Source organism: Alosa alosa, chromosome 8, assembly GCF_017589495.1.
Source record: "Alosa alosa isolate M-15738 ecotype Scorff River chromosome 8, AALO_Geno_1.1, whole genome shotgun sequence".
In the NCBI taxonomy this organism is placed as follows: Eukaryota; Metazoa; Chordata; class Actinopteri; order Clupeiformes; family Clupeidae; genus Alosa; species Alosa alosa.
In genome coordinates this window covers 20,332,133-20,359,879 of record NC_063196.1, presented here as the reverse complement: position 1 = coordinate 20,359,879, position 27,747 = coordinate 20,332,133, and the positions used below count along the sequence as shown (strand labels likewise).

The 27,747-nt window shown below is 38.7% G+C and overlaps 1 protein-coding gene and 1 long non-coding RNA gene across 3 annotated transcripts; one reads left to right on the top strand and one right to left on the bottom strand.

Moving 5' to 3' along the window:
• The first annotated feature begins 2,077 nt into the window (after positions 1-2,077).
• Positions 2,078-12,336, top strand: LOC125299163. Of its 2 annotated transcripts, XR_007194329.1 has the most exons (4): positions 2,078-2,182; positions 3,356-3,551; positions 11,328-11,715; positions 11,866-12,336. It is a non-coding gene; the product is annotated as an uncharacterized LOC125299163 (long non-coding RNA). The 2 variants fall into 2 exon arrangements; XR_007194328.1 differs by having other exon boundaries at positions 11,328-12,336.
• Positions 12,337-14,071: 1,735 nt separating this feature from the next.
• On the bottom strand, positions 14,072-26,669 carry LOC125299162 (26S proteasome regulatory subunit 4-like). The gene is made up of 11 exons (XM_048250314.1): positions 26,584-26,669; positions 25,629-25,682; positions 25,113-25,209; positions 24,861-24,985; positions 24,250-24,435; positions 22,971-23,099; positions 22,703-22,799; positions 21,837-22,026; positions 20,571-20,722; positions 16,216-16,370; positions 14,072-14,399 (listed from the first exon to the last, which is right to left on the bottom strand). The coding sequence occupies exons 1-11, from the start codon at positions 26,584-26,586 to the stop codon at positions 14,265-14,267; spliced, it is 1,323 nt and encodes a 440-aa protein (XP_048106271.1). The 5' UTR covers positions 26,587-26,669; the 3' UTR covers positions 14,072-14,264.
• Positions 26,670-27,747: the final 1,078 nt, after the last annotated feature.

Genomic DNA, 27,747 nt, shown 5'->3' with positions numbered 1-27,747 from the left:
GCATGCATGCACATGCACAAACACAGGCACATACGCAGGCACACACACAAGCACACACACACACACACAAACATAAACATGTACACGCACACATGCAATTTCTCAGAATTATGAACAGGCAAGATGGGGGTGGGGTTGTATAAAATGAATTTTACATGTGAAATCTATGAACTAATCATGTTTCGGTACTTGTTGTCTAGCAGGGCCATAGTCACCATAGACATTGAGGGGGACGTGTCCCCCCCAATATTCAAATATGACCAAAATGTCCCCTCCTCTTTCCTCTTTCACATGTCTTTCAACATAAATAATGCATTCACATGCTAGTAATGCCAGAAATTGCCGTTTATAGGCCTCTTAGAAATGGTTGTTGCATCTTGCATATTATTTAGATGCGCACTCAGTCGCGCATCCATGCAGGCAAAACATTGGAATTAAATGTGGCGACGGCACACAAGTTGGAAAAAACTTTTACAATGCACTGGTGGTTATAGCCTAAAGTTAATGTGAATCACCAAAGAAAGGAATTTGCACCTCCATTCATCAATTAAAGCAACACCAAAGAACTTTCCCTCTGGAGCACGCACGCTATTTGTTTATCCAGCACCGGCTTTGCAAATAACGATGTCCATAGACAAGGTAGAATATGTTGTGCGATTTATGAAAGTACGATGTATTGCGACATCAGATGCAAGTCAAATTTGTAGTTTCTTATGTCTCATTCCATCAAACTACAGATCCGCTACCCGATCTGGCAAACTTAGATAGTGCGGTTATAGCCGATAGAGGGCTGTGAAGCGAATGCAGAAGTGCCGTTCACCCTGTTACAAGTTGATGAACCACTGAAACGATTTTGGAAACATTATTTTAAGGTACAAAAAACTCTTTGGTGTTGCTTTAAAGGCTGTAGCAGGCCTAGTGTTTCTACATGTTGGCACAAAACATCATTTCTGTCAGAAGCCATGCAGGGGGTAACATGAGGTGAGTCAGACAGAAGAGGGGCCTGTCTTAGTAGCCTATTCCTGAATCCTGTCCCTTTCAAACTACGTTAAAATTGTCTGATTAGCCGCCAGCATAATAAAATCTCAATTAAAAGACAAAATCTTATTAGGCTATAGGTCCAAACCTATGAGTCTAAGCCTTAGTTAAAAAAAAGTGTAAGTAAGTCAAAGAACCACATTCTGTGTAATATAGAACAATAGTTGAACAAAGATACTCTAGTTTGTAATTCCTTTAAAAGTATACATTTTTAAGACAAATGGAGTCATAATACAGGTCCAGGGATGGATTACTGAATGGGCTTACTGGGCCTTCTCCACCCTTCTCTTTTCACAAAACTTACCAGAAGTCATAATTTAAAGGGTCATTTTTAAAAAAATAAAAAATCTTCCTGGGAGAATGCCTCAGGACCCGTCTATCTGGAGGACGGGGGGGACATCTGTGCCCAGGGGTTCATAATCCATCCATCCATGCCATGCCTATGTCTGTCAAAAGTTTGGAATACCCTAATTGACTGTTGTGATTTTTAATTAAAATTTTGCATGGTACTGTAGGAAATGTATTGAAATTCTGTTTGGGGGTCTCTCAGATCCCACCACAGATTTGGTCCCCCCCAATGTTGACATCATGACTACGGCCTTGTTGTCTAGCAGATACCAGTGAGAATTGAGTGTGGAGAATGCAATATAGTGACACAGTTAGAATCATATAGGCCTTTCAGAGTGATTTATTTTTGTGGGAAAAATGTGCTGAACTGGGCGGCGGTCATATTTTGTACCGCTCTGCGGTAGGCCTACATCTAGTTAATTGTTGTCTTTGTTTTGTGCAACTTGTAATTTAATTTTGTATAATTGTAACCGTACTGTTTCACTTTTGTATTATCTTCATTTGTATATGTGTGTTATGTCTTTAATAAAGCAAAAAAAAAAAAAAAATGACCTGAGTTCCCCCCCTATAATCCCTATGATTTTGCATTCCTTTATAAAGTCAAAAGTAGCCTACTATTGTGCGGGAACGCAAAACGTATTGCGGGGCCGCAAAAGGAGCTCTAACTGTAATGTTAGGCTACCTACACTAGGCCTACAGTTGTTCACATCAAAAGTGAAAGTATCTTGCACAAATACAGCAACTCTGACACGTAGCAGTAAGTTTCACCCACGCGACAAAGGGATTGTTCAACCAGGTAGGCTTGTTATTTCGGATTTTAAAAGGTTACAAATAGAATACAAGTACATAATCACTTTAAATATGAATTGTGGGCCCTATTTGGTCCCAATTTTAGCGATCTAAACGAATAAAGTAGGCATACGTGCATGGGTGTGGCTGTATTTTGCTACTTTGGCAGCGGTATCTTAATAGGCTGCGCGCTAGGTTAAATATAATTTATTTGTAAGTTAATTAAGTTTGTTAATAGGTCATGGTTGTGTTTTGGGGTAATATGTAGTAGCCTAAACCAACGATAGTATCCCATTCCCTATAAGAGCCAGAGTGCTTGCACATAGCTTAGCTCGTTGCTATTATGACGGACTTTCAATAAACAAGTCTGTGCGGAGGGAACAGGACAAGTGGTGCGTGCCAATTTACATGCACAGGATTCCACCAAAGCTCGCATTGCTCAACACAGATGTGCGTGTTCCAAGTAGCCTACAATAGCCATTATGAATTATGAGCAATTATGTAGCCTAATTGGGAAAAGCATCATGTGAAGGGGGAACAAACTGAACAGCTTGAGCCTTAACATAGTGCACCCCATCCTATAGGCCTACTGATATTAACGTTTAGCCTAAGATGCAGTCCATATACTAAACTCCGATTATGGGACATAGTTAATCCTCCTAAAAAAGAGACATTGTGCCTTTGTTTTGCTAGGTGAATGAAGCTATCCATAAGGTTATATTAGCCTAAGAGTTTTACTACCCTGACTTAATTTATCCAGGTCATGCAGTGACTAACTTATGGCTCGTGTCCATTGATTTATTATCGCGACAAACACCACGCCGCACATAGCCCTATTTATTTCCAATGGTCAACGCGTTCGTGCACCTTGCGAAGGCGGCGCAGCAAAACTGGTCCGTGCCTCTTCCTTGTAGCCTATAGCCTGCTAATGTTATGACCACAAAGAATTTCCAGAATTATACATAAAGTGTAGAATAACAGACCTTTCATGGCTGATCAGTCAGTAGGCTACCTAAGTATTTTCAGATAGGCTAAACTGTATCTCTGGAAGATCTTAATCTGGTCTGCAGTGGAATTGCTTCAGAACATTATATAATTGTTCCACAATTGTAATTGTAATGTGGATTATGTGTTGGTTCATTTTGTACCTGTTGTAAATTAATTGACTTTGATTTCACAGTTAACGATGGTGAATGTTTACATGCACACCACTGGACAACATCTGGATTGTCATGAGGAGTTTAAAGAACGTATAGCTAATCGGGTCCATGTCCGGCAAGAGTCCAATCATAGTGCCTCTGATACCATTCTTGCATTCTGTACAATCACCTCTCGAGTTGGAACTGATGTTGAAGCTGCTGTCAAGGAGATCCCAGGTAGGCCTAAATCTTGTGCTGTGTGCAGTTTAACAGAACCTTGAACGAAGGCGACTAAGAGCAGTGTAAAAAAGAATTATGTAACAAATACCCAGGTAAAAAAGAAAACTATTAAAAGTATACTTTTTGAAAGTGTACTAAGTACAGTTTGTACTTTTTTCGTCAAATCCAAGTGTAATTAAGTGTATTGAATTATGTATTAAGTTCAACTTAATACCAACTTGACTATACTTTGAGTGTAATTAGTGTGCTAAAATGGAACAACTTTTTTCAAACTTTAAGTGTTCTTAAGTACATTATACAAAAAAAGATTTTATGAGCATTCGAAACACAGTCGCAGTACAATTTTGTAACATCCCAAGTGTATTGGAAATGTACTTAAAAGGCATTACAGTATAACTAATAATAGTGTTGTAGTGTATTTTGAATACACTCTTATCATCCTTTCTATTCATTAGGCATGCTTCTGTAATATTTTAAATTAACTTCAAATGTACTTCCTGACTACAATAAGTGCCTTGAAAGTTTGCAGTTGTGTTAATAAAAGTATAGTCTTAAAATACTTTAAGCATTATAAAGGCATGCAATTTAAGTATAATATTAGTGTGATTTAAAATTGTACTATTAGTACTCTCCTACCTATTCTGTTACCTGACAAATTACACTTTGATTATGAGAAAAACATTTTATTGACATGAATGAAAACAAAACATAATATTCATCCATAACAAAAGTAAAACATTTTTCTGAAAGTTATGGATCTCTTGAGCATGTCTTTTCAAGTTGGATGTGGTAATGCGATAAAACATGCATTTGGGCGTATTATATTATTTCACTGTTTGGAGCGCTGGTCAGATTCCTCCTCGCTCACAGCATTTTCTTCCATGTTTGGGGAGCAGTTTCCTCTGAGTGCGCACGCGCAGAGAGAATTTGCGCGCACACATTTAATATCTACGTGTGTGAAATAATATATAATATAATACACCCGAATGCATGTTTCATCGCACAATTGGTTTTTGCCACTATTGTGTCGCAATACTCTACAGCCTCATTGGTAGACCATCAATTGAAAATGCAGATTTCATGAAAAACAAAAGTTGTTTACCCTCCTAGGTGAGAGAATTTGTCCTCTAAGCTTGACATTGTTTACTGGACACCCAGCCTACAAGCCAACAAACATGGCTAAATTTGTAATGCATGATCATTTATTGCTTATTTGTTTGCAAAGTCTTCTGGCCCAGAAAGAAAACCATGGTGGTTACGGATCATGGCTGAGGAGGAAAGGTACAGCTGGTAGAGTTGTGCAGTGAGTGAACTTCCCTCCCAACACTGAGATGTGGTGGCAAAAGCTGTGGTAGCTAACTTCCTTACTAGTACACCATCTTCCAGTCCAAGATGCATAACGTTTTCGGTGGCAACCCGGGGCTGGACAGCAGTCAAATGCATTGACCTTGGTATTAGAGAATTTGTCTCTGTTGTCTGTGAACAGAAAGAAGATGGACAACATTTTACAAGATAAACAATATTTTACACAGAAATCCATTGGCAATGATGAGATTAATACAGATTATCTGTACCTATTTGACATTTACTTTTTATGGGTCAAATTGGTATTGACACCATCTGTTTGCCATCCTGGTATGGGTAGACCTGGCCAGGTAGTCTTTCCTTAAAGCGTTGTGCACCTTGGCACCGATATGAGTGCAACCACCCTGTTTTCTGCATTTGATTACCTTAGATTCCTTTGTTTCCAATACAACTGTATTATTGTTTTCGGGTCAAATGGCATTTTAAATGGGAGTCGTAGGGGCACTAGCCTACTATTTTGATGCATGAATCAAAATCATCATGTATCAAAATAGTTCTGCCCCTCGACTCCCATTCAAAATGGCATTTGACCCAGAAGCGACAATAGTCAAGCTTAATGGTGGCTTCTGACTTAATTATGCTTTCAAACGAAAGTTTGACTCAGGTACATTCACAAAAAAGACCCTAGGTTGCATTTTGGCTTGAGTTATGCTTTAAGAGTAATGGGACAAGGTCCTGGATGAAGAATATTTACCTTTACTGCTGATTATTTGAGGCGTTCAGACATCTCGGTTTCAAAACTGTCCAGGAACACCTGTAAAAACATAGTTAGGCTACAGATTAAAACTAGGTAAATTACAAACACTACCATGAAATGAACTTGAATGCTCTGTCAAACACAAATAATTAAAAAAATCTAAATCTATCGCATAAACCAAATCATAATATCAATTATGTAGCCTAAGCTTCATAGCACTAACTTAGTAGAACAACAGGTTTAATTCCCCCTCTAATATCAATGGTGGGAAAAAAAACGTTTTACTTCATAAAATGCATGTAATTTGTCCTGTAGACTCATTTTAAAAGATGTCTCCACGATTAAAGAAAAAAACAGCTACAATGTCATTAGCATGCCTAATGAGTGTGAAGTGTGACTAGCCTAGCACCATCCTCCTTTCTGTGAGTTAACTTAGCCCAAAGATTGTTAAGGCGGAGCAAGATGTTTCATCAGAAGCCATTTCCGGGAACCCGGATCGCACGAGGGGGGGTCAAAATCCCCCTTTATGCAGAGCAGAGGCAGCTACTGCTCCATTGAAGTCTATGGGCATAGCTCAGAATTTCACCACATATGCTAAGGTCTTGGTTCTATAGAGTTAGGAATGTGAATTTGGACGCGTTTTCATGATCCTCAAACCCTTCTGAACATTTCAGGTACATTTTTAGCATTTTTGAGCATTCCAGTCTGGAGAAAATCAACCTTATATCAGGTGTGCCGGTTATTTATGCAGCTGCTGTTCAGCGGTTGCAACGTAATGCGGCCGTCAATACGTCATCGTGCGCCTCTTTATGCAGACAGGATTCGATCCCCATTTCGCGCCCATAGACATGAACTACGACGAAGTATCTTGCTCCGCCTTAACAATCTTTGCTTAGCCGACACCACACATAATATTAAAGAACATTGGTGAACTTTAGGCAAACGTTGCTTAATAAAGAACACAATTTCTTCCATCATAGTTTGTCTAAAGTTAGTGCTAGCCAACGCTTGTCAATAATCCCACAAACACAAAGCAGGCTAATGTAGTTTTCTTCTTGATGGGATCTGTTCGACGTTTATGACGTTAACGTTAGCTAAATTAGCTAACGTGATCATTGCTAGCTTGTACTAGCAAAGATAAAAACAAACTCTTGAAAGATTGCTAAGCCATTAATTTAACTTTTCCAAAGACTACCGAAGGTCATAAAGAGTAAGCTACATCAGAATCATTTAGCAATATGCTTTGGGACTCACCTGATAACGAATAACTTGGCACTTTAGATCCAACTGGCTTCAGCCCTTGTTATCCAATATGATGAGTCCTTCTGGCTCTGTAGGTCCAACGTCTCTGGCATGACTAGAATTTATGGTATCTTTAATTTGGACAAACCTGTAACCTTATACGAACCGTAAACGTATGCATTTTCTGGTTTCTACAGTCCATCTGTCTTGCAAATAAAGTTACAAGCATAGACTGTATAAAATAACGTTAATGTTTGCTCACACCACGTTTTGCTCGAAAGCTGCACAGATCGCCCACTCCATTTCAAATTCAAACAGCCATGTTATTGGTCAACTGGACTGCCAGTGCCTATACATTTAACTGTATTGCCTATAAATTTAATAAAATGCCACATTCATCCTCTCACAACCTCTACTACATCACAAAGACACAAAATCAACAAAAGAAAAAATATTATTTGATGACCAAAACTGATAGATCAGTGTGTCTAGGCTAGGTTATTGCACATTGCCATCCATGCGGCTGACATATCAGGCCTAAAAGCTACACACATTAGTATTTCAATAAAGATGAGATGACTATGAGATGACTATGAAACTATACAAATATGTATTAGGCCTACCAAAAAAATATACTTTCCATAAGTACACTATATTACAACTCTAAGTATTAGCAATTTAATACACTAAAACTAAATAAACTTCTTTACCATTTAAAATACACTAACAACAAAGTACACTTTTAAAAAGTACATTACAAAAACACTTTGAATATTGCACAATAAGTATATTTAATTTTAGTACACTGAAGTTGAACTTAATACTATGACTAAGAAACTATACAAACAATGTATTAGGCCTACCAAAAAAATATACTTTCCATAAGTACACTATATTACAACTCGTATTAGCAATTTAATACACTAAAACTAAATAAACTTCTTTACCATTTAAAATACACTAACAACAAAGTACACTTTTAAAAAGTACATTACAAAAACACTTGCACAATAAGTATATTTAATTTTTTGTACACTGAAGTTGAACTTAATAACATCTACTTTGAAGTATACTTTCTAAAAGTACACATTAAACATACTTTACATAAAGTACAAAAAGAGTAAGCATACTTGCTTTATACTTCATGTACTTTAACCATATTTCTAACACACTAAAGTATACTACTTTTTTACCTGGGATAATTGTTCATTAATCATCAAAATGTGTAATTAATCAAATTATGATATAAAAGTCGGGTGTTCACTGTCTTGGGTCTACATATAGCCTACTCTGACTTATTGCGCCATTGTAGCCAATCAAGGCTATATTCCTCCAAGAGACTGGAAGGAATTGTTGTCATTTGACTGGCTGTTGCCCTCAAATTGGCTATCATTAACCTTTCTCCAGAATCATGGACTAAACCTCTATTAACCTATCGGTAACACTTTCTATGAAGGTTGTATTTATAACGCCCTATGAATGCATTCATAATGTTTTATAAGGTGTCTATAAAGCATTGTAATGCTCATTATTACCATCTATATGTATTCACAAGTCGTCATAACCAATTTCATGATGCATTATGACAGCTAATTATGAATGATTATAATTTTAATCTGAATAATGCATTATAAATATGATATGTCAAGATCTGCCTACTCACTTGTCAGTTTTATGATGCATCATAACTACTTTGCTTTGCTAAATGCGTATAGTGATGCATAAAGAGTTTTGACTTTTACTGTAGTCCTATATATATCTATAACTATAAGTATATGTAATAAAGTTATAATAATTTAGACATCTCCCTATAGCACACAATTATAAACAGCTATGCAATATCATAAGTGTTATTTGTCAGCTCTAAGTAAAGTGACAAGAATATGACCCTATTATTAACAGATATAAGTTCACTGAGTAATTAAAGGGTGCAATGAACTAAGTATCGAATCTAGCATCTTTACCCCATATGCACAATATTATAAATCACTATGTTAATGTCATAGGTGTTATTTGTCAGCTTTAGGTAAAATAGAGCAAATTAGGTGTTGTTATAAATAGATATAAGGTTATTATAAACAAATATGAGGCACAATGAAATGAGGGCCTGGACAGTAAAGACAAAAGGAATGACAAATGAAAACAAAGTGAACTAAATGCATTCCTTTTGACTCTCATTTCATTGTAGAACTAGATGTACCGCATAGCGGTACAAAATATGACCGCCGCTCAGTCCTGTACATCCGTTCCGCGAAAATAAATCACACTTCAATTTGTCTCCATATTTTACTCCATCCCCCACTCTTGAAACTTTTGTGTATGCTTGTTTGGCATGCCTGAGTGTGTGCAAAGGCTGCACAGAAAGTAGCCTACTGGTGCTGAAAAGGTGAATAGATTGTAGAATAGCCAAAGAAGATGTAGCATTGTTATAAAACCTTTAAAATCTCTAAACAATCACAAGTAGGCCAGTTCATCACAGTTCATCCATTGCAACTGGATTGATGAAAGGTCACTTACACCTGTAGGATACATTGTTGGTCCCCGGGGACGAAATGAAATTTTTCCGTAAAAGTCTAGTGGGGCTACATACCCACCAAATTTCATGTACCTCGGTGGTTCGGTGTCCCGGGTATCAATGACCAAAAATTCAGGGAGTAGATGACGGGAAAAATTCTTGAATTGTGTGCATGTGTGCGTGTACAAATTTATGTTTATGTGTGTGGGTGTGTGTGTGTGTGTGTATGTGCGTGCTTGTGTGTTTGCTCATGTATGTGTGTTTGTGCATGTGCATGCATGCGTACATATGTCTACTGTGTGAGTATGTGTCATACATTATGATTACTGTAAATGTATGTGTGTGCGTGTGTATCTGTTTATGCACATGTGTGCACATGGAATGGGTTAACATGACCCCTGGAGGCAAACATACGGAAAAAATTGGTCATCCTAGGCCCTACAGTTCTCAAGATATTCACAGAGAACTGTGTCTGCCCTACCCTCCTTTCAGGGAGTCCAGTCCAGCGGGGGAGGGGGCTACAGATCAAAACGAAGAATGATGGTTCCATGCTATCCATGTGGGGGTACATGCCCACCAAGTTTTGTGTACCCCAGTCTTTCAGTGTCCCGGGAATCCTTGTTGGTGTACGTCACTAAATGTACACATAAATTATTTTATTGTAAGGCCCCCCATGGGTTGACATGCCCCCTTAAGACCAACATACATAAAAAAGGTGGACCTCCTAGGCCCTACGGTTCTCGAGATATTCACAGAAAACTGTCTCCAGCCACCTACAGGCCAGTTGGTGTATAGTAACATAAATTAATTTATTGTGTGGCCCCCCATGAACGGAATTCCACAAAACTTGGCTTGCATACAGAGGGTGTCATAATGATCCTACAATTCCAATTTCGTGCAGTTTTGACTATGTTAGGTCACAGATACCTTCAATTACAACACCTCATTTTACTTTTTTTGTGTTTAACTAGGTGGCGCTATACATGAAATGAGTGGTTATGGAATGGGTTGACATGGCCCCTTGAGATCAACATACAAAATATTGTATATTGTAATGATGTAATACATCATTGACGGAAATTTGGGCATGCGAAAAAGAAAAAGAAAAAAAATCTGACTAAACCTATATGACCGCCGCTTCGCTGCGCAGCGGTCATAATAATATGGTCATATTCTTGTCACTTTACTTAGAGCTGACAAATAACACTTATGATATTGCATAGCTGTTTATAATTGTGTGCTATAGGGAGATGTATAAATTATTATAACTTTATTAAATATACTTATAGTTATAGATATATATAGGACTACAGTAGAAGGCAAAGCAAAGTAGTTATGATGCATCATAAAACTGACAAGTGAGTAGGCAGATCTTGTCATATTTATAATGCATTATTCAGATTAAAATTATAATCATTCATAATTAGCTGTCATAATGCATCATGAAGTTGGTTATGACGACTTGTGAATACCTACAGTAGATGGTAATAATGAGCATTACAATGCTTTATAGACACCTTATAAAACATTATGAATGCATTCATAGGGCGTTATAAATACAACCTTCATAGAAAGTGTTACCAAGCTATCTAAGTGAACACGCCTCTTGAATTTCATTATCTTTAGAAAATAAACTTTTTACTTTTTAACTTAAAATATTCAAACTCATTTTGATGGTACATTGACAGAATTGTGTTCCTGTCATTGGCACTGTTCACCCAGGAATGCCTAATGCTCTTTTGCCACTTGTTGACACTCTGGGTATACTTGTAGCATTATTTATTTTTATGTGCAGAGCAGTGTGATAGACATTTATAGAAAAATGTCACTAATGCATTGAAAGGGTTAAATATGATTTGTTTACATTTTAAGTAAGTAAGTATAAGTATATAGTATTTTATTACAAATTGCATTTACCATATATCTGTAATCTTGTCTTTGTTTCATTTTATAGGGGGCAAACCTGTGATTCTTGTGATTTGTCACCACACCTTTAACGTAGACTATGTTGTGCCAGACAGTAGTAGATCCGTAAGCCTCCCAGATGTTGTTATTGTTGACATCCTGTTCCACGAAACCCAGGGGCTCCTGAGGTGCTTGCATAATGATGAAGAACTGAAAAGAGTAACAAATCGGCTAATAGATCTAGGAGCTGAGTATCACCCTCTACCACCACCATCATCCAGCAATGGCAGCAGAACACGTTGGATTGGTGGTTTAATTAGTGCAGTAGCTCTGATAGTTGTAGTATGTTTTATTATTGTGATAATTGAAACACAATGGAAGCCGATGGGACATAGTAACAGCACCAATGACTCCAAAACGGTGACAAACAATCTGTAGTAAGTTGTTGTTGATTTGTCTCTATTTGGAATTAAAGAAATGGTCGGATGATCCTCCTATCCTATCATAAGTTAACTATATGAAATAAATATTTTTTGGTTATGGTACTTGGTAAATAATTTTATTCAAATTGTGTAACAACTTACCAGACTCGAAAGTGAGCAAAGAAGATCATCTCCAACTCCTCACTTCCTGCTCAGGACCTCTTTCAGCACCTTCTTTCAGGGAGGCGCCACAGGTTACGACAGCAAACGCTTCATAAACACCCTTTACGATATAGCTATCAGGACTCTAAACTCCTCTTTCATCTGTCCTCATTTAACCTGTCATACATACCATTCACCTACATTTGCACTATGGATGTTTAATATATAAAGTGGTCAATTTGCACTATTAATTTAAACAATACTCATAATGTTCAAATCCCTTTCCCAAAAGCTTCCCCAAGCTTTTACTGCATTATTCTCTGTGTTATACTTCCGCTTGCACATCGTGCTTCACAATGCCCCTTAGCTGTTCCAAAATCAGTGTAAACTACGGCTTTTCGTGGCTTATTGCTAAATTGCAATGAATGTAATTGTGTGTGTCTAAATAATGATATTAAATATGCATTACACCAATCAAGGATGCATTTCCTTTTTTAAACATTACATGGCTGCAATAAAAAGTGAATAGGTGACTGCTATAAGTTAGATCACACATCTGGACTGTGTAAACCAGGGTTTCTCAAACTTTTGTGGGCCGGGGACCCCTCATGGAGTGGAAAATTCTCCAAGGACCCCCTCATAATCGCAACACATAAAACTTAAGTTAATCATGTAGCTGTATAGCCTTTTTTTCTGTTAGATGCTTATGCTATATGTATTTTAAAAACATAGAGTGCTAATACCACAATAGTCATGTTAGCAAACTTTGACAGTATGTAGGATTTTTTTTTAAGGATTGTTGTTTCTTTGTCAAATGTAGGCCTATTGTGTTGAACACATAGTGTTTGCTTCACATAACATTCATTTTGTTGGCGGTTAATTAACAGTAAAGTGTTTTGACGTATTGATGTAACGTATCAGCAGATCAAATACTGATCCTGTAGCATTTTTTGCCATATAAGACAATTTCATATTTTGCAGCAAACTTTGTCAGGGACCCCCAATGCCCAAACAGGGCTTCCAAGATCTTAGGGCAAAGAAAACAAGAAAACAATCTGAGACAGTGCTGCAACTATTTTGGTCAGATTTAACATGGAATGAGCCACCTTCTAAACTGAGGCGAGTGCTCTCAAGGTGTTCTACTGCGTATTTATGCGACTAAGAAAATGGGCCTGCGCCACCAAATAAAGCCAGAGTAGAGGTTTACCTATTCAGACCAGCTAGGCTCTAGAACTTGCTACAATTACAATTTGATGAGAGGTACCACATATCTACTTTGTAGGAGCCATCCATTGTGTAGGCCTATGGTATTAAAACAATAAGCATCAAACATCCCACTCCTAGAGTATCCTGACTACTAATATGTATTTAAGTGCACTTTTGAGGGCCAAAGTTGTTAAATAAAGTATTATTTGTGCATATTGAGACAATCCTCTTGTAAATATACTTCAGGATTTACTCTGCCAGTGTTCAGTAGTGCATGTTTGTAGCACTCTCTTAATGAGAAACACAAACTGCAAAGCTGGGGCCAGATCGCTCCTGTTAGCAGTTTTTGTTACTGTTACTTTTAATTCACTCAGTTCCTTGTTGTGAATATAAGGAAAAACAATTTAAACATTTGTCTTTCAAGGTTTAATTTGGGAGTGGAAGTGATGTTATGTCTTGTTGCTGTGGATAACCATCTTGCAGCAAGTGTGTGTACAGTATGTGTGTGTTAACGTTTCACCAGTCGCAGGCTGAACTTCTGAGCAAAATTTGTGAACACACTCCTTGAATATTTTTGTATTTGCCGTTGGTCTATAATAATACAAAGGCATTGGGGAAATGCTCAATGTAAGCATTCCTATTTTCTGTAGAAATGCCACACACCTCTGTGGCATTAGCGACCTCCTCACATTCAATTTTGAGCGCCTGAGTCAGAGAGAGAAGACCAGAGCAACTTTATGAGTGATTAGCCGGGTGGTGATGAGCTATGGCTTCAGGAGTGAATGGCTTGTTTAATAATGCACTTACGTCGTTACAAAGGGAAGGTATAAGACCATAGCTGGAGTTAATTAAACACACACACTTTCATAGTCACTTCAAAAATCATGTTGGGAAACCATGATAATAATTGAGGGTAGACATTACTGTTTAAAGTGGAAGTCACCAAATGTACAAACTGTTTTTGGCATAACAGAAGGTGGAATAAAAAGAAAGCTAACAAATATGACTGTATATTCAAGAATTTTATTTTCCATATATTACAATGAGGCAAAAAAACTGGTGGCCAAAAACTACATGCAAACAATATATCAAAATGGGTTCATTCAGTGGAAACAATGCACGTGCGCGCTCATACACACAGGAGCAGTGGACAGGATGTAGGGGTGCAGGTGGCTGCAAAATAACCAACTCTGTGGTTACAGGTAAAGTCCTTCTGGCGTGCCCTCCTGCTTCTTGTACAGAACATTCTCTTTGGACTTCTTGAAGTCCTCGTTGGTGACCTTCATCCTGCGCTCCCGAAGGGCCATGAGCCCGGCCTCAGTACAGATGGCCTGAGGGGGGGCAGAGGAGAGAGGAAGGAGAGAAATAAAGAAGAGAGGAGAGGAAAGAGGCAAACGGAGAGAAAAGGAGAGAGGACAGGAGGTACACAAGGAGAGAGAGAAAGGAAGAAGGGAAGGAGAGATAGGAGGGGAAGGGGGAAGGAAATAAAAGATAGGTTTACATACAGAGTCACCATTTGAAATGGAGACACTGCTGAAAATAAATCATCCACCAATTAACAGATCAGAGATATTCATAACAGTATGTATATATATACCCTAGTCTCTGTTAAAAAAAAAAAAAAAAAAAAGTTTGAATGCGTTGCAAGCTTTTGTGTGACACCTCTGCCACAAGGGGGCAGCAGAAACATTCTAATCTCACTCCTAGACAACCCCTTCAAAGGAAACCTGAATAGTTTGGACACAACTTAACCTGTAGCTACTACTGTTACGTCCTAAGACCTATTCATTTAGTTGTGTTTTTTTCTTAATGGGTATTAAGTTGACATTTTCGGATGCATTGCCTGTGAGTTGTACTGTGCCTCTTGCTATCATGTGCCATGTTCTGTCTCTGTGTCTCTCTGCTCCTTCCTGTCAGCAGGCCCTTAATGTTGCATGGAGAAGGACACTGGCCCATTTAGTAGTGTACAGAGAGACAAGAGGCAATGGATACATGTCTGGCTGCCCTCCCCACTCAGTATGTGTGCATAACGTTAGAAAAATATGCAATTCTGTGTTAGTCCAACTAAAACAGAACTTTTAAAATACCTGTTCAGCATGATAGTCTGACTGAAATCATCAAACCCAGATAACATGGTTGGGAGTCAAATTGGTCCTGCATGTATACGTTCACCTGAACCCACACTAGCCTAGGCATTCTGTGCAGGCTTTGACCCGGAAGTAACAGAGGAAGCATACAGTAGTCGTCTGCCTTCAGATAACACCATAACCATGAGGGATAACATGCATCTCATTTGTAAAGCATACAGCACACATGAAATATACAAAGCTGTAAATTTGTTCAATTGACCACTCGACGGTACTAATACGTTATGTCAATTGTTTGTCAATTGTTTTGTTCTGTGGATAGGATACACGGGTCAACTGGATGGAGCCAGATCCTAACAAGCTGAAAGGGGGCATATTATAGTGGAGTTGGAAATACTTCATTCAATAAGTCGATTCCCCTCCTATACTTGTATACAGGGACAAGGACAGTAGTCCAATTAAAATGACCTAGTTGAGCTATAGCCATAGCTTGACTTATCTGTGCTTAAATGTACTGAGTGAGAGACCTTCCCCTCTCCTGCTCCAGACAGTTGTTGCTTTCTTGTGTGGCTGATGCCGTTAGTTGTGTGGTGTGCTGTAAGCTCACCCTTTTTGTGTTGTGTGTGCTTGTGTGGTAAGTTTTTTTAAAATTAGATTGTACCACATTTGTGCAGTGTATCTCTAAGTGTAAATATATTTGTACATACCTGTTTTTTTAAATAGCCATATACTTTTTGGAAGCTTTGTAGGGAGGTTGAGTGCCATTTTGTTTAACCTTTACTGTATTCTACTGTATTTGGTTAGTTAGGGAGTGAGGTTGGTTTCTACTGTTATTTCTGTCTTTTAGTCTTTAGGTAAATTAGTTCCAATCTAAATAGCTAGTTTTGGTGGATTGTGTTGTTGTTCCATTTTGTAAATATATATATATATATATATATATATATATATATATATATATATATATATATATATATATATATTTTGCCTACGTCCCCCTAACCCCTAGGCTAAAAAGGGTGACGCAACACTACAAATAAATATGGTTCTTTTTCCAACTTACCTTAATGTCAGCACCAGAGAGGTCATCTTTGGCCAAGATGAGGTCATCTAAGGTCACATCGTCGGCCACAGTCATCCTGCTGGTGTGGATTTGGAAGATGCGCCTCTTTGTTTTCTCATCTGGCAGGGGGAACTCGATCTTACGATCAATCCGTCCTGGAAATAGCCACGCAGTGGGGAGAAGTGAGTGAGTCAGTCAGTCACGCAAGCACGGAGAGACACTGACTACGTTTCCATGCACACCATATACCGATTAAGAACCATATTCTGGTTATGGTAATATTCAGAATACGATGTTTCCATGTGTAGCAGAAACATAATACTCTCATTTACATGTTAATCAGCATATGCTGAAATAAAGCAGCGACGTGCAGTAGAAGCAGTATCGGAGTCATGACATCTCAACGGTCTCGGTCCCTGAATTTCATTCATGACTGCAAAATAGGTGAATATGGCCAAATTAGAGCCTCTATTGTTTTGCATTCTAGCCTTATAATATGCCGCTTTGAGGGCTTTTCACTGATTCTTCATCTGCTAGCGCTGCACTCAAACCTGCGTTGTTGAGCGATGCTTTCACCCATCGAGAAATTCCATCTTGACATTTAAACGTTCAGCTTTTAATGCATATATATCTTCACTCTAGAAGTGTAAACTTTTTGCCACACTATTGGTGACTCATTTTCAGTTTGTGCTAATCGGGCATCTCTTATTCAACTCAAATCAAAAGGTGCAATAAGAAAATGGGTTTACAACTTGTTTTCTTCCTGTAAGAGTTGCTGAAAATCACTGCTCTGTTGATCACCTGAGTAAACACCTGACGTAACACACCAAAAGGGACTCCTCAACTTAGATGAGCATCTCTGCAAACCAGAGGAGGCAGAGTTATATTGCCTAACAGGAGTTAACAAGGTTGTGGAGGTTAGCTTTTAACACTTTAATCCATGTATGGAAAAACTGTCCCATATAGGTGCTGAGATATACATAGGTTATAGGCATCACTGATGCATTGCAACAATAATGTATGTAGCGATGAAACATACTGTAATTTCCCAACTATTAGTTGCGGCTTATACATTGATTTTGCACAATTTCTTCAGCTATGAAATAGATTTTCAAAAAGACATTTTTATCCTTGCTGTGAATATTTATTATCTTATTATCTTCTGTTCTGTACATGCCATATCACTACTACTACCATGACTTCTACTACCACTACTACTTTTAATCAACCTGACCGCAACTCGGACCGCGAATAATAATTAGGACAAAATGATACCCGACCCGCAATCCGACCCGCTTATTATCATATAGGGATTGACCCGGCATTCTCTGGGGGTATGCCAAGTTTCGTAGAATTTCATCCATGGGGGGGTCTAAAAAAAATTAGGTTATGTGTACATTTAGTGACTGTACACTCATTGGCATGTAGATGGCGGTGCACACATATACACATGCACACACAGGCACCCACATACTATCGGTATTAGAACGGCCGATACATAATTACAAATTTAGTAGGATTAAAAGAAAGCCAAAATAAATATTCATCATCATGGCTGCATTTCCAGTATTGGCGATAAGTAGTCGTTTGTCCACTAGATGCCACATCGTTGCAGTGAGACGTAATTTTGTTGGAAGTTAAAAGTGGGTTGGAAAAACAATGGACGCTTCCTACAAGGACTGTAGTTTACCACAGAGAACATCTAATAAGGATAGGATGTTCACATGAAATGTAATTCCCATTTCTTCTTGAAGCCGAAATAAATCTGAGGATGTTTATCGGACATGCTTGGTTTTACTGCAGAATGCGTTAATCTTATAATATCAATAAGGACCTAGGTAATGTTACCGTTAGCGTTGGTTGAGTGATGGAGGCCAATTTAATTGATTGCATTTGTAGAAAACTATAAATGCGGTTATACCAAGCAAATTGATAGCAGCACTGTAATTGTATCTTCGACTGTCATTTGTTGCACGTGCTACAAAAAATCATTCTGTGCAATGGAAGATTTACCAACGTTACACCGGTCTGATACAGTTTTGCCTATACATGTGAGACTGAGACGCCTGTTTATTTAGTTTTAAGTGCGTGCAGGGTGTGAGAGGGGAATCGATGTGCTTTGATTCCAGCTTGGTAGTTGTAGTCTGTGAAATTAAAAAGCACGTGTGTGTGAAAGTATCCAAACAATGACACCTTCATTTCATTATGGCTGCTTTAGCAACACACCTTAAGCTACTGTGTAGTGGGTCCCATTTAGAAGTGGCTACTTCATTCACGCTTTCCTTGACTCATGGAGCTGCGTGAATTTTATTACAACTTTACCACGATATGGCAGTTTAAGTCCGCTTGATACTGTAAGGTGTAAGCCATTGGTTTCCAAAGGAGATTTTATTTGTGTTGCAAGCATAGCCTATTGACAATTTATGTTGTAAATAGGCCTACCTTATAAGCCTACCTGTAGCTTAGGGAAGCTAACAGCTTTCTATTAGGATCTAGTTTGTTAGTTACAGTTTTGTCATAACTCCCTGATGCATTTTTGCATTTAGAATAGCCAGAGTGTGGATATCTCAATCGGAAAATTAAACAATAATGGGTGCCTATGGACTAGGCTGGGTGAACCCAGCCTGATCTGCCCGCTATTTATTTTTTGATTTCTTAAAAGATTGAGCTTGGTCTGGTGAAAGCCAGACTAGCCATGGACCTCAGTTACACAATGCAAGGGAACATGAATCAGCCTATATTTGCACGAACAATAACGGACAACAGCTCTTCAACTTTGGCCTGTTAAAATGTGAATGAACAGTAGCGACGCATTTCATCAAGGCCCATTTGGACATGTCAGTTCATTGCACCAGTGGTTAGATGTAAAACAGCATTTCGTTTCAGACTACTGTTACTTAATTTGTGCATTAACAATAACGTTTCAGACTACTGTTACTTAATTTGTGCATTGACAATACTTATGAATAATTACAATACTTATATTACATGAACTAAAGATGACTAAAATCTTATGTAGAAGAAGAAACATTCACAAAAAATCCATCCATCCAAAAATGACCTTAGTTTTTGATAGCTGTTGAAAACGGCATGGAACTGACAGAGATGTTTTTGTTTATAAATAAATAAATAAATAAATAAATAAAATTATGCTGATACCTTTTGCTTTTCCCAAATACAATGTAGCCTACAGGTGTAAGTGACCTTTCATCAATCCAGTTGCAATGGATGAACTGTGATGAACTGCCCTACTTGTGATTGTTTAGAGATTTTATAACAATGCTACATCTTCTTTGGCTATTCTACAATCTATTCACCTTTTCAGCACCAGTAGGCTACTTTCTGTGCAGCCGCACACACACACTCAGGCATGCCAAACAAGCATACACAAAAGTTTCAAGAGTGGGGCATGGAGTAAAATATGGAGACAAATTGAAGTGTGATTTATTTTCGCGGAACGGATGTACAGGACTGAGCGGCGGTCATATTTTGTACCGCTATGCGGTACATCTAGTTTACAAAATGTGTGCTTTTGGTTATAGCCTGCATGCAGTGTGACAGTAGGCCATTTCCGTAAAACAAACTAATTTATTTAGGCATGCAGGACATAATGTTTGCGCAGGAGAGAGAATGAGAATAAGAGCGCAAGCACGCACGCAACCACCAAGGATTAGAATACTAGGATAAGATTTGAAGGCCATGGACATACATGTTTCTTTCGAAAACAGAAATGGTGAGGCAAGGTAGGCAAGAGAGATACATTGCTGGTCAAAACGTTAGCGTAAGAACTAGTTTATAATGCTGAATGAAGCACAAAGCTTTACTAAAGCACATCCACTGTTTAAAGTCACAAACACAACGAACTGTAACTTTTATGCATGCGCGAACCTATACATACTGGTAGATTTGGCTGTGTAGTCTGTGCCATAACATTTATTCCTGCAGGCTGCCCATTTTGGCTGTCAAACTTTTAAATGGCTTCGCAAGAAGTAGGCCTACATAGACCATAACTTACTGTCATCTTCTTTAAGAACTTTTCCCAATATTTCTTTATTGTCTTTATTATTTTAACTCTCGTCTTCAGCTTCTTTACTGTATTGATGCTAGCCTTTTCGTGATATTTTAAGTAGGCCTATTTGTAGAAAATATATATTTAATTAATTTTAACTGACCCGTCCGCAAATGACCCGAATATCATTAAAATATTTAGTTTATGACTCATAGCCGCGGGTGACCGCGGTCATCTGCGGGCGACCGCTTCATTTCGGGCAGACCGCGCAACACTGGTAGGTAGGTAGTCAGGTAGGGTATAGGTATTTTGATCTGGGGAGCAGTGCTCTGCCTCTGGTCCTGACCTGGTCTGATGAGGGCGGGGTCCAGGGTCTCGATCCTGTTGGTGGCCATGATAACCTTGACGTCTCCTCTGGAATCAAATCCATCCAGCTGGTTGAGGAGCTCCAGCATGGTCCTCTGGATCTCCCTCTCACCTCCAGAGTTGGAGTCATATCTTCAGAGGACATCGCACAACACAACAGGTGTGTGCAAAACACAGTTAGTAATCAGTGCAGCAGAAAGGAAAACTATGAAACAGAAAAAAAGTATTCATTTATTCAGTATTTGAAACATATTTTATAACATTTACTTTCATTTTTAATCAATAATTCATGTCCAGTGAACACAATGCATAAGTTCAGACCAGTGATCTGGCTGAAGGAGGGACAGAGCTCCATTGATGGGGAGCATGACTTAAACTGCAGTGCTCAAAAAGTGCAGTGTTGGCTTATGCAATTTAAAGGAGAATTCCGGTGTGATATTGACCTAAAGTGCATTGAAACATGATACCGAGTGTGAACGTATGTCTCATAGCCCATCTCGGCTTGTCCCCTGCACTCCAAAATCTGGCGCTAGTTAGCCGATGCTACCAACAGCTTTTTCAATAGTGGTGCTTCGGCATCGGGCTAGCCATGCAAATAAATCACTGTTTTACACCCATTTACGAGGCTCCAGTTCCAGTTTCTTCCAGTAGCAGCAACTGGAATCCATGCATTTCCACTGAATTATTTTTGGAATCTGATCCCTTATCATACCTGTTCATTCTTACTCGTTGCTCGACTTATCGTGACTAAATTCAAGATGGCTGCAAATGCTAAACTTTGTGAAGGTACTGTCTGTACAAATCGTCTTGTAAGTAAACTACCAGTGCTTTTTCAAAGTTCTCAATGTCTCGTTTTAAATGTCAGGGCCCTCGGAAGTCTACCAATGAAGTGTGGAGATACATTGAGCCTCGTAAATGGGTGTAAAACAGTGATTTATTATGCCGAAGCACCACTATTGAAAAAGCTGTTGGTAGCATCGGCTAACTAGCGCCAGATTTTGGAGTGCAGGGGACAAGCCGAAATGGGCTATGAGACATACGTTCACACTCGGTATCATGTTTCAATACACTTTAGGTCAATATCACACCGGAATTCTCCTTTAACGTAATCACTCTAACATGTGAGATCTTTCAGAGTAACAGCTCTAAAAGCAGAAACATTTTAAAATGTATGCACGGTGAAATCTCCAAACATCAACGTCTACCTCTGCCCACACATATAGAATTTTTGATAATGTTTACTAACCTCTTGGTGCCGATGGCATCAATCTCATCAATGAAGACGATTGATGGGGCGTGTTCCTCCGCCACCCTGAAGAGCTCTCGCACCAACTTGGGCCCGTCGCCCAGATACTTCTGGATGAGCTCAGAGCCCACCACGCGCAGGAACGTAGCCGACGTCTGGTTGGCCACAGCCTTGGCCAGAAGAGTCTTACCTTTAACCCACAGAGGAAGGTTAACATGTGATGCTGTGGACTGGGAATACTGGCCAAATGACCATCAACCCACTGACCAAAGTCAGCACATATAATTTTTTCTAATTCCTAATTCTCTTAGCTCAATTTGAGATGAGTGCAGGCCAAGTCAGGTTAACGGTCACTGTAACATTGAATTTAAACTATTCTTTAAGGGCCTTGATTACAATACAATTTATTGAAAACAATGGGCAAAGACAACGTTGCTGTAAATCCTGATATTAAAAACACACCACTGTTGTAAGGTAAAGTAACAGGGATCAAATGTAAAATTCCATGTCTTTTCCCTGACAAAAAACCTGAATATCCATGACCTACTATATAATGAATGCCGCATATTGTTCAAGAATCTTTAACTTTTTACTAATCAAGCAAGCAGAAAAGCTAATAATCAGACATACACCAATTCTGTGTGGAAATATATTAGTTTGTAATGTTTATATTAATGTATTCTTTTTTGGAAAATTTAAACTGCTACTACAAAATTCTGTGATATTTCATGACTTTGCCCCCAAAATGAAAAAAAAAACCTGACTTTCCATGTCTGGAATAAACTTTCCAAAATTCCTTGATATTCCAGAAATTCCATGACCCGTGGGAACCTTGAAGTAAGGTAAAAGATTAAAGCCTAACCAACCTGTTCCTGGTGCCCCGTAGAGAATGACACCTTTGGGAGGTTTAATCCCCATCTCCTCATAGTACTCCGGGTGTGTAAGAGGCAGCTCCACTGATTCCTGTGGACAGGTGGACCCACACATCAGTTCCCAAACTTTTAAGAGAGGGCAATAACATGTATGGAGTATGGAGAAAACTACATAACACAGATTACAGCTGATTATTGATTGCTTATTTTACTGATGACCATGACAGAACAGACAGACAGACACTCATATTCAAACACTCACCTTAATCTCCTGAATCTGACCGTCCAGTCCTCCAATGTCAGCATACGTCTCTTGAGGAGCCTTTTCCACTTTCATCACAGTGACCAGTGGATCAGTGTCATCCATCAACACCCCAATTACAGCATGAACCTGTAGGCCAACAGAACACAAACACCTCATCAGGTCAGCACACCCACGATTACTCAATGACAACCGGGCCCCAGACTGACTTAGTTAACTAGGAGCACAGCAGCCCCTGACTGAACATTTTAGGAGCAAAAACAGATCGATCTGCAACGCAATTATTCACATTTTCCCCCATCTCAACTGTATTGCTTATAAATGCTTTGGTAATAAATACAGAAATTACAATTAACTTTAAATGATATATGCAATATGTAAGCCGTGTAAACTCCTTCAGCCGTTTCATGCCTAGTTTCACACAAAATGTGACTTAATATATATAAATATATAAATTATTATACGTCTTAAGTATAATTAAGTTCCATTTTAATTGCAGTCATTTGCCTAATCTGGTGACTAAAGTAAATAAAAGTACACTTATGCTTCGTTGGTCATTGACACATTATTACAGCTACAACTTCTTGGACTGAAACTGCATCTTGTGTTTGCCTGTTGCTCACAACCTGCAGCTAAAGTAAAATGGGTTAACCAGTGAAGTTCCTGTCCGATAACTTCTGCAGGAGGATCCAACAGCCTAATGATGCAACTATGGTCTGGAGCTGAAGCAGAAAAGGCTAACATATTTCTCGATAACATTTACAAAAATCCATGCGAAGAAAACACTATTCAAATTAAATGAATCCACTGAGACGTTTGACGTTTGTTTACTCTTTGCCACTTGCATGCGTTACGTAAGATTAAACGGAGAGCCTCACGCAAGACTTTTTAGGTTTCAAGGTTTATATTTTTGCTGTCTGCCGTGCAAGACTGAAATAAACATAGCGGTGGTGGCACCTGAAAGCCAGCGGCAGATAAGCGCTATAGGCACTCCAGTTGAGAAAAGCTGGACTAATCACCCCGGGACACATTGGCCTACACTGACAGACTGACTCCCTCGTTTTTTTCAAAATGGGGAAAATGTTCAGATCGCACATGCGTGAGTAGTTGTAAAAAACACTCGCTAGGTCTCAAAAAATGGTCGCAAAATGCAAGCATTTGGTCACAGTTGGACTCAAACACAAACAACCTCTTGCCAGGTTCACTGACTCTAATAGCGCTAAAAGTTCACACCTTGCCAGGTTCACTGACCAACTCTAATAGCGCTAGAAGTTCACACCTTGTGGTTGAGGAGCACGGAGCAGCCAGGCTCTAGAAGGTCCTTGTCCACGAAAGACAGGATGCTGACATAGTGCTCCGAGCCCACCGAGGTGGACACGATGGCGTGATTGTCGTCGATGATCTCCTCCAGATTCCCCACTGACATGGGGGTTCCCCTCAGGTCATCGACCTTTGACCTTTCCTCCTATGGGAAAGACACATGACTGGGGTGAGAAAAGGTTTTGATGGAGCTGCTATAATGAGGCTTTATTGACAAGAGACAATAGGAATAGTTCTGTGGGTGCAATTTTGACAAGCGTTCACATCTGTAGACAGCTAAATCTACTGCATTGTGGGCTGACAACACCAAGACTGGGTTTCTCCTTACACCAAAAACAAAGCTTGGCTAAAACACCACTCCTGTTTCCTGATTAAATCAGTACAGTACAGTTTATTCCTAACATATACATATCTCCGCATGATATGATCTCACATCTCATCATAGCCTACAAAATTAGAAAGCAGAATCAAACCTTGCGAAAACATAGTAGCTCAGAAAACTTAATAGCCCATTTTAGAAGAAAGAAAGTCAATTAATTATCAATAAGCTAATTTTGGGATGGCATGTACCTCTTGCTTCTCCTCAAGAGGCTTCATCTGCTCCTGGTTCCTGATGAATTCCTCCTCCATCAGCAGGTAGTCTTTAATCCGCTCCTGCTTCAGAAGCTTCAGCCTGCACTGGGTGTGTGGCGTAACTGGGGAGGCCACACAGAAAACAAATGGTCATTTACAAGGGTCGTGTTTACCGGAGAGTCCGATATTTTCCAGGGTCGTGTTTATAGAACTGTGCTCGGCTGAATATCCTCCAGTGAGATGTCTTACCCAGAGGTAGCTTGCTAGCAGCATCAGGCCCCTTGGACTTCTTCTTCCTCTTCCCTACTCTGGAAGGAATGGGAGGCTCATATTTCTTCTTCTTATCCTGTCACAGGAACACAATACAACATAGATGTCATAAGTCTTTTTCTCAGGTTATGTTGAAATTGTGTGGGCTGGAATTAGGGCTGCACAATTAATTGATTTTTAATCTAAATCCTATTTGAACTAATACAATTAGCTAATAGCAAAGGCTTAAATGAATCGTGCAGCTCACAAATCTATCCCAATAGTTAATCTGGTCACATCTATTACTTTTATATTCATCCTCCTTGTGTGACAATGAAGCACATGTTAACTTCTAAAAGGTGGCCCAACTTAAAGCACCATTTGGAACATTGAACTGAAGCTTGCCTTTCAAAAATTATAACAAACCAAATCTCAATATCTGTCAGAAAAATTGCAACATATTTTCCCTGAATCGTGCAGCCTTGTTTAAGGTAAAAAAAAAACTGCTGTGATTACCTTATCGTCCTTCTTTCCACCTCCAGGACCATGACCTCCACTTTGGTTTTGTCCCTGTAGAAAAAAAAAACAAGTTAGTGAGCCGCAAAGTACCGCAATAAACAGTTAACCAAACAAACGACTAACGATAACAGTACCGTTTTTTTGTTCTGGCGTGAAGCTTTTGAATCGACAAACAAAACGGTTGTTGTTGGCGCTCAACAATGCAGATCCCAAGCTCTTTCCCTGATCTAGGTTACCTTTACACACCTGCTATGGATTCACCTCAAGTCCAGTCCCTTACCCAGTGGTACGAGAACCCAGTCGACATAAATGACATGATCTAGGCCTAACGTTACTAACCTGAGTCACTACTATGACATTGTGCTAGCTAGTAAGGTAAAATCATGTTTCACGTTTATTTTTCTACTAAGAAAGTAAGTGCCCAACAAGTAATCGAATAAGTGTCTGTACTATAACACTAACATTAAGTCATCTGATATAACATAGATAGATTGTAAGCAGAACAGTCTGTGTGATATAACTTAAGGCCAGCTACGACTTCAGCTAAACAACAAGATGTTGGCTAACAGCTAGTTCTACTGCTATGCTAACAACAAAATAACATGTCAGGACTGGTAAACCTCTAAATTAAAAAGCAAACATATACTAACAGATTGATCCAACACAACGCTTTTCGGGTAGGCTGTTTCAAACAGCTGTTGTTATGGTCCCTGATGTAAATTAGTGTTCGTTATTATGCTAGCTACCTAACGTTAATATAGATCCCATAATCGGGAGTCGTTTGCTTCACTGAATTATTGGATCAAATAAAGAAATCTGTATGTGTCTAAAACCCTTCAGAATAGGACTGGAGTCCAGTCGTGTGATCTTGAATTAGACACCACAACAATTTAATTATGCTTCGTTTTTAACGTGAAAACTTCGCCCACAAAGAAAATGCTTGCTCACTTACCATAGCTGCTCGTCTCTCAAGATCTACGTCAAACTACGGGTAGTAGTACTAGACAAACAAAGCGTTCAAATTAGACAAGTGCTATTTTTGAGATATGTGCATCCTAAAGGCATTATTAGTACTACTTACTTGGGAACAGGACTTTTTTACATAATTAAGGTGTGCTGAATCCAACTAGCCCTGTTGCCATTGAATTTTGAGTTTTTGACCATCTAATAAGAACAAAATGGTTGTCAAAATGGCGATTTTGGGCACTTTCTTTGGGCGGACGTCATTATACCATGTGAAATAATACTATTTTTGCATGTGTGCATCTCAGAAATCTAGAGGTAGACCTACATTCTGTGGAAAAAAGAAAAGAAAATCTAGTTTTATGCCTATGCTAATTACCTGAAAAGACTTTATAACTGAGCAGGCATATTTGGCAATTGACTTACGTTTTTTGAGGGTCAAGAAAGATGTGTAGTGATGTAATGTAAAGTTTAAAATTGTTAATTTATAATCCTAAATTGTACACACTAATCCACATGGTCTGAATTTTGTCTCATTAGAAGTTCCATCATTCTACTATATGACCAAATGTATCACCAAGTCTGTTCTGTGCACATTGTAAATTCTACAGACAAATGTTTCTGAAGATTTGTTTCCTCTGTGAGTTCACCAATGCCCACATTCTTCAGCAATTCATGATGCTTTTCAAGACCTCAGTTTTGTTTTGCTTCACTACTGAGACTGGCACAGATGAGCTCTCTTTGGATTTCTTGTGTAGAAAATCTACCAAGAGCCACCAGCCAACCAGCAAACAGAGGGCGTGGCACAGTTTAGTAAAACTGTGCACAATATAGTAAAGCATGCGCACAATTGAGTAAAATGTAAAATTTACTAAATTGAGATCACAATCTCGTAAAATGAGCGCACTATTAACTAAAACGTGCACACAATCTAGTAAAATGAGGCCACAATTTAGTAAAATGAGCGCACTATTTACTAAAACGTGCACACGATTTAGTAAAATGAGCACACTAAAATGTGCACACAATCTAGTAAAATGAGACCACAATTTAGTAAAATGAGTGCACTATTTACTAAAATGTGCACACGATTTAGTAATATGAGCACACTAAATTGTGCACACAATCTAGTAAAATGAGACCACAATTTAGT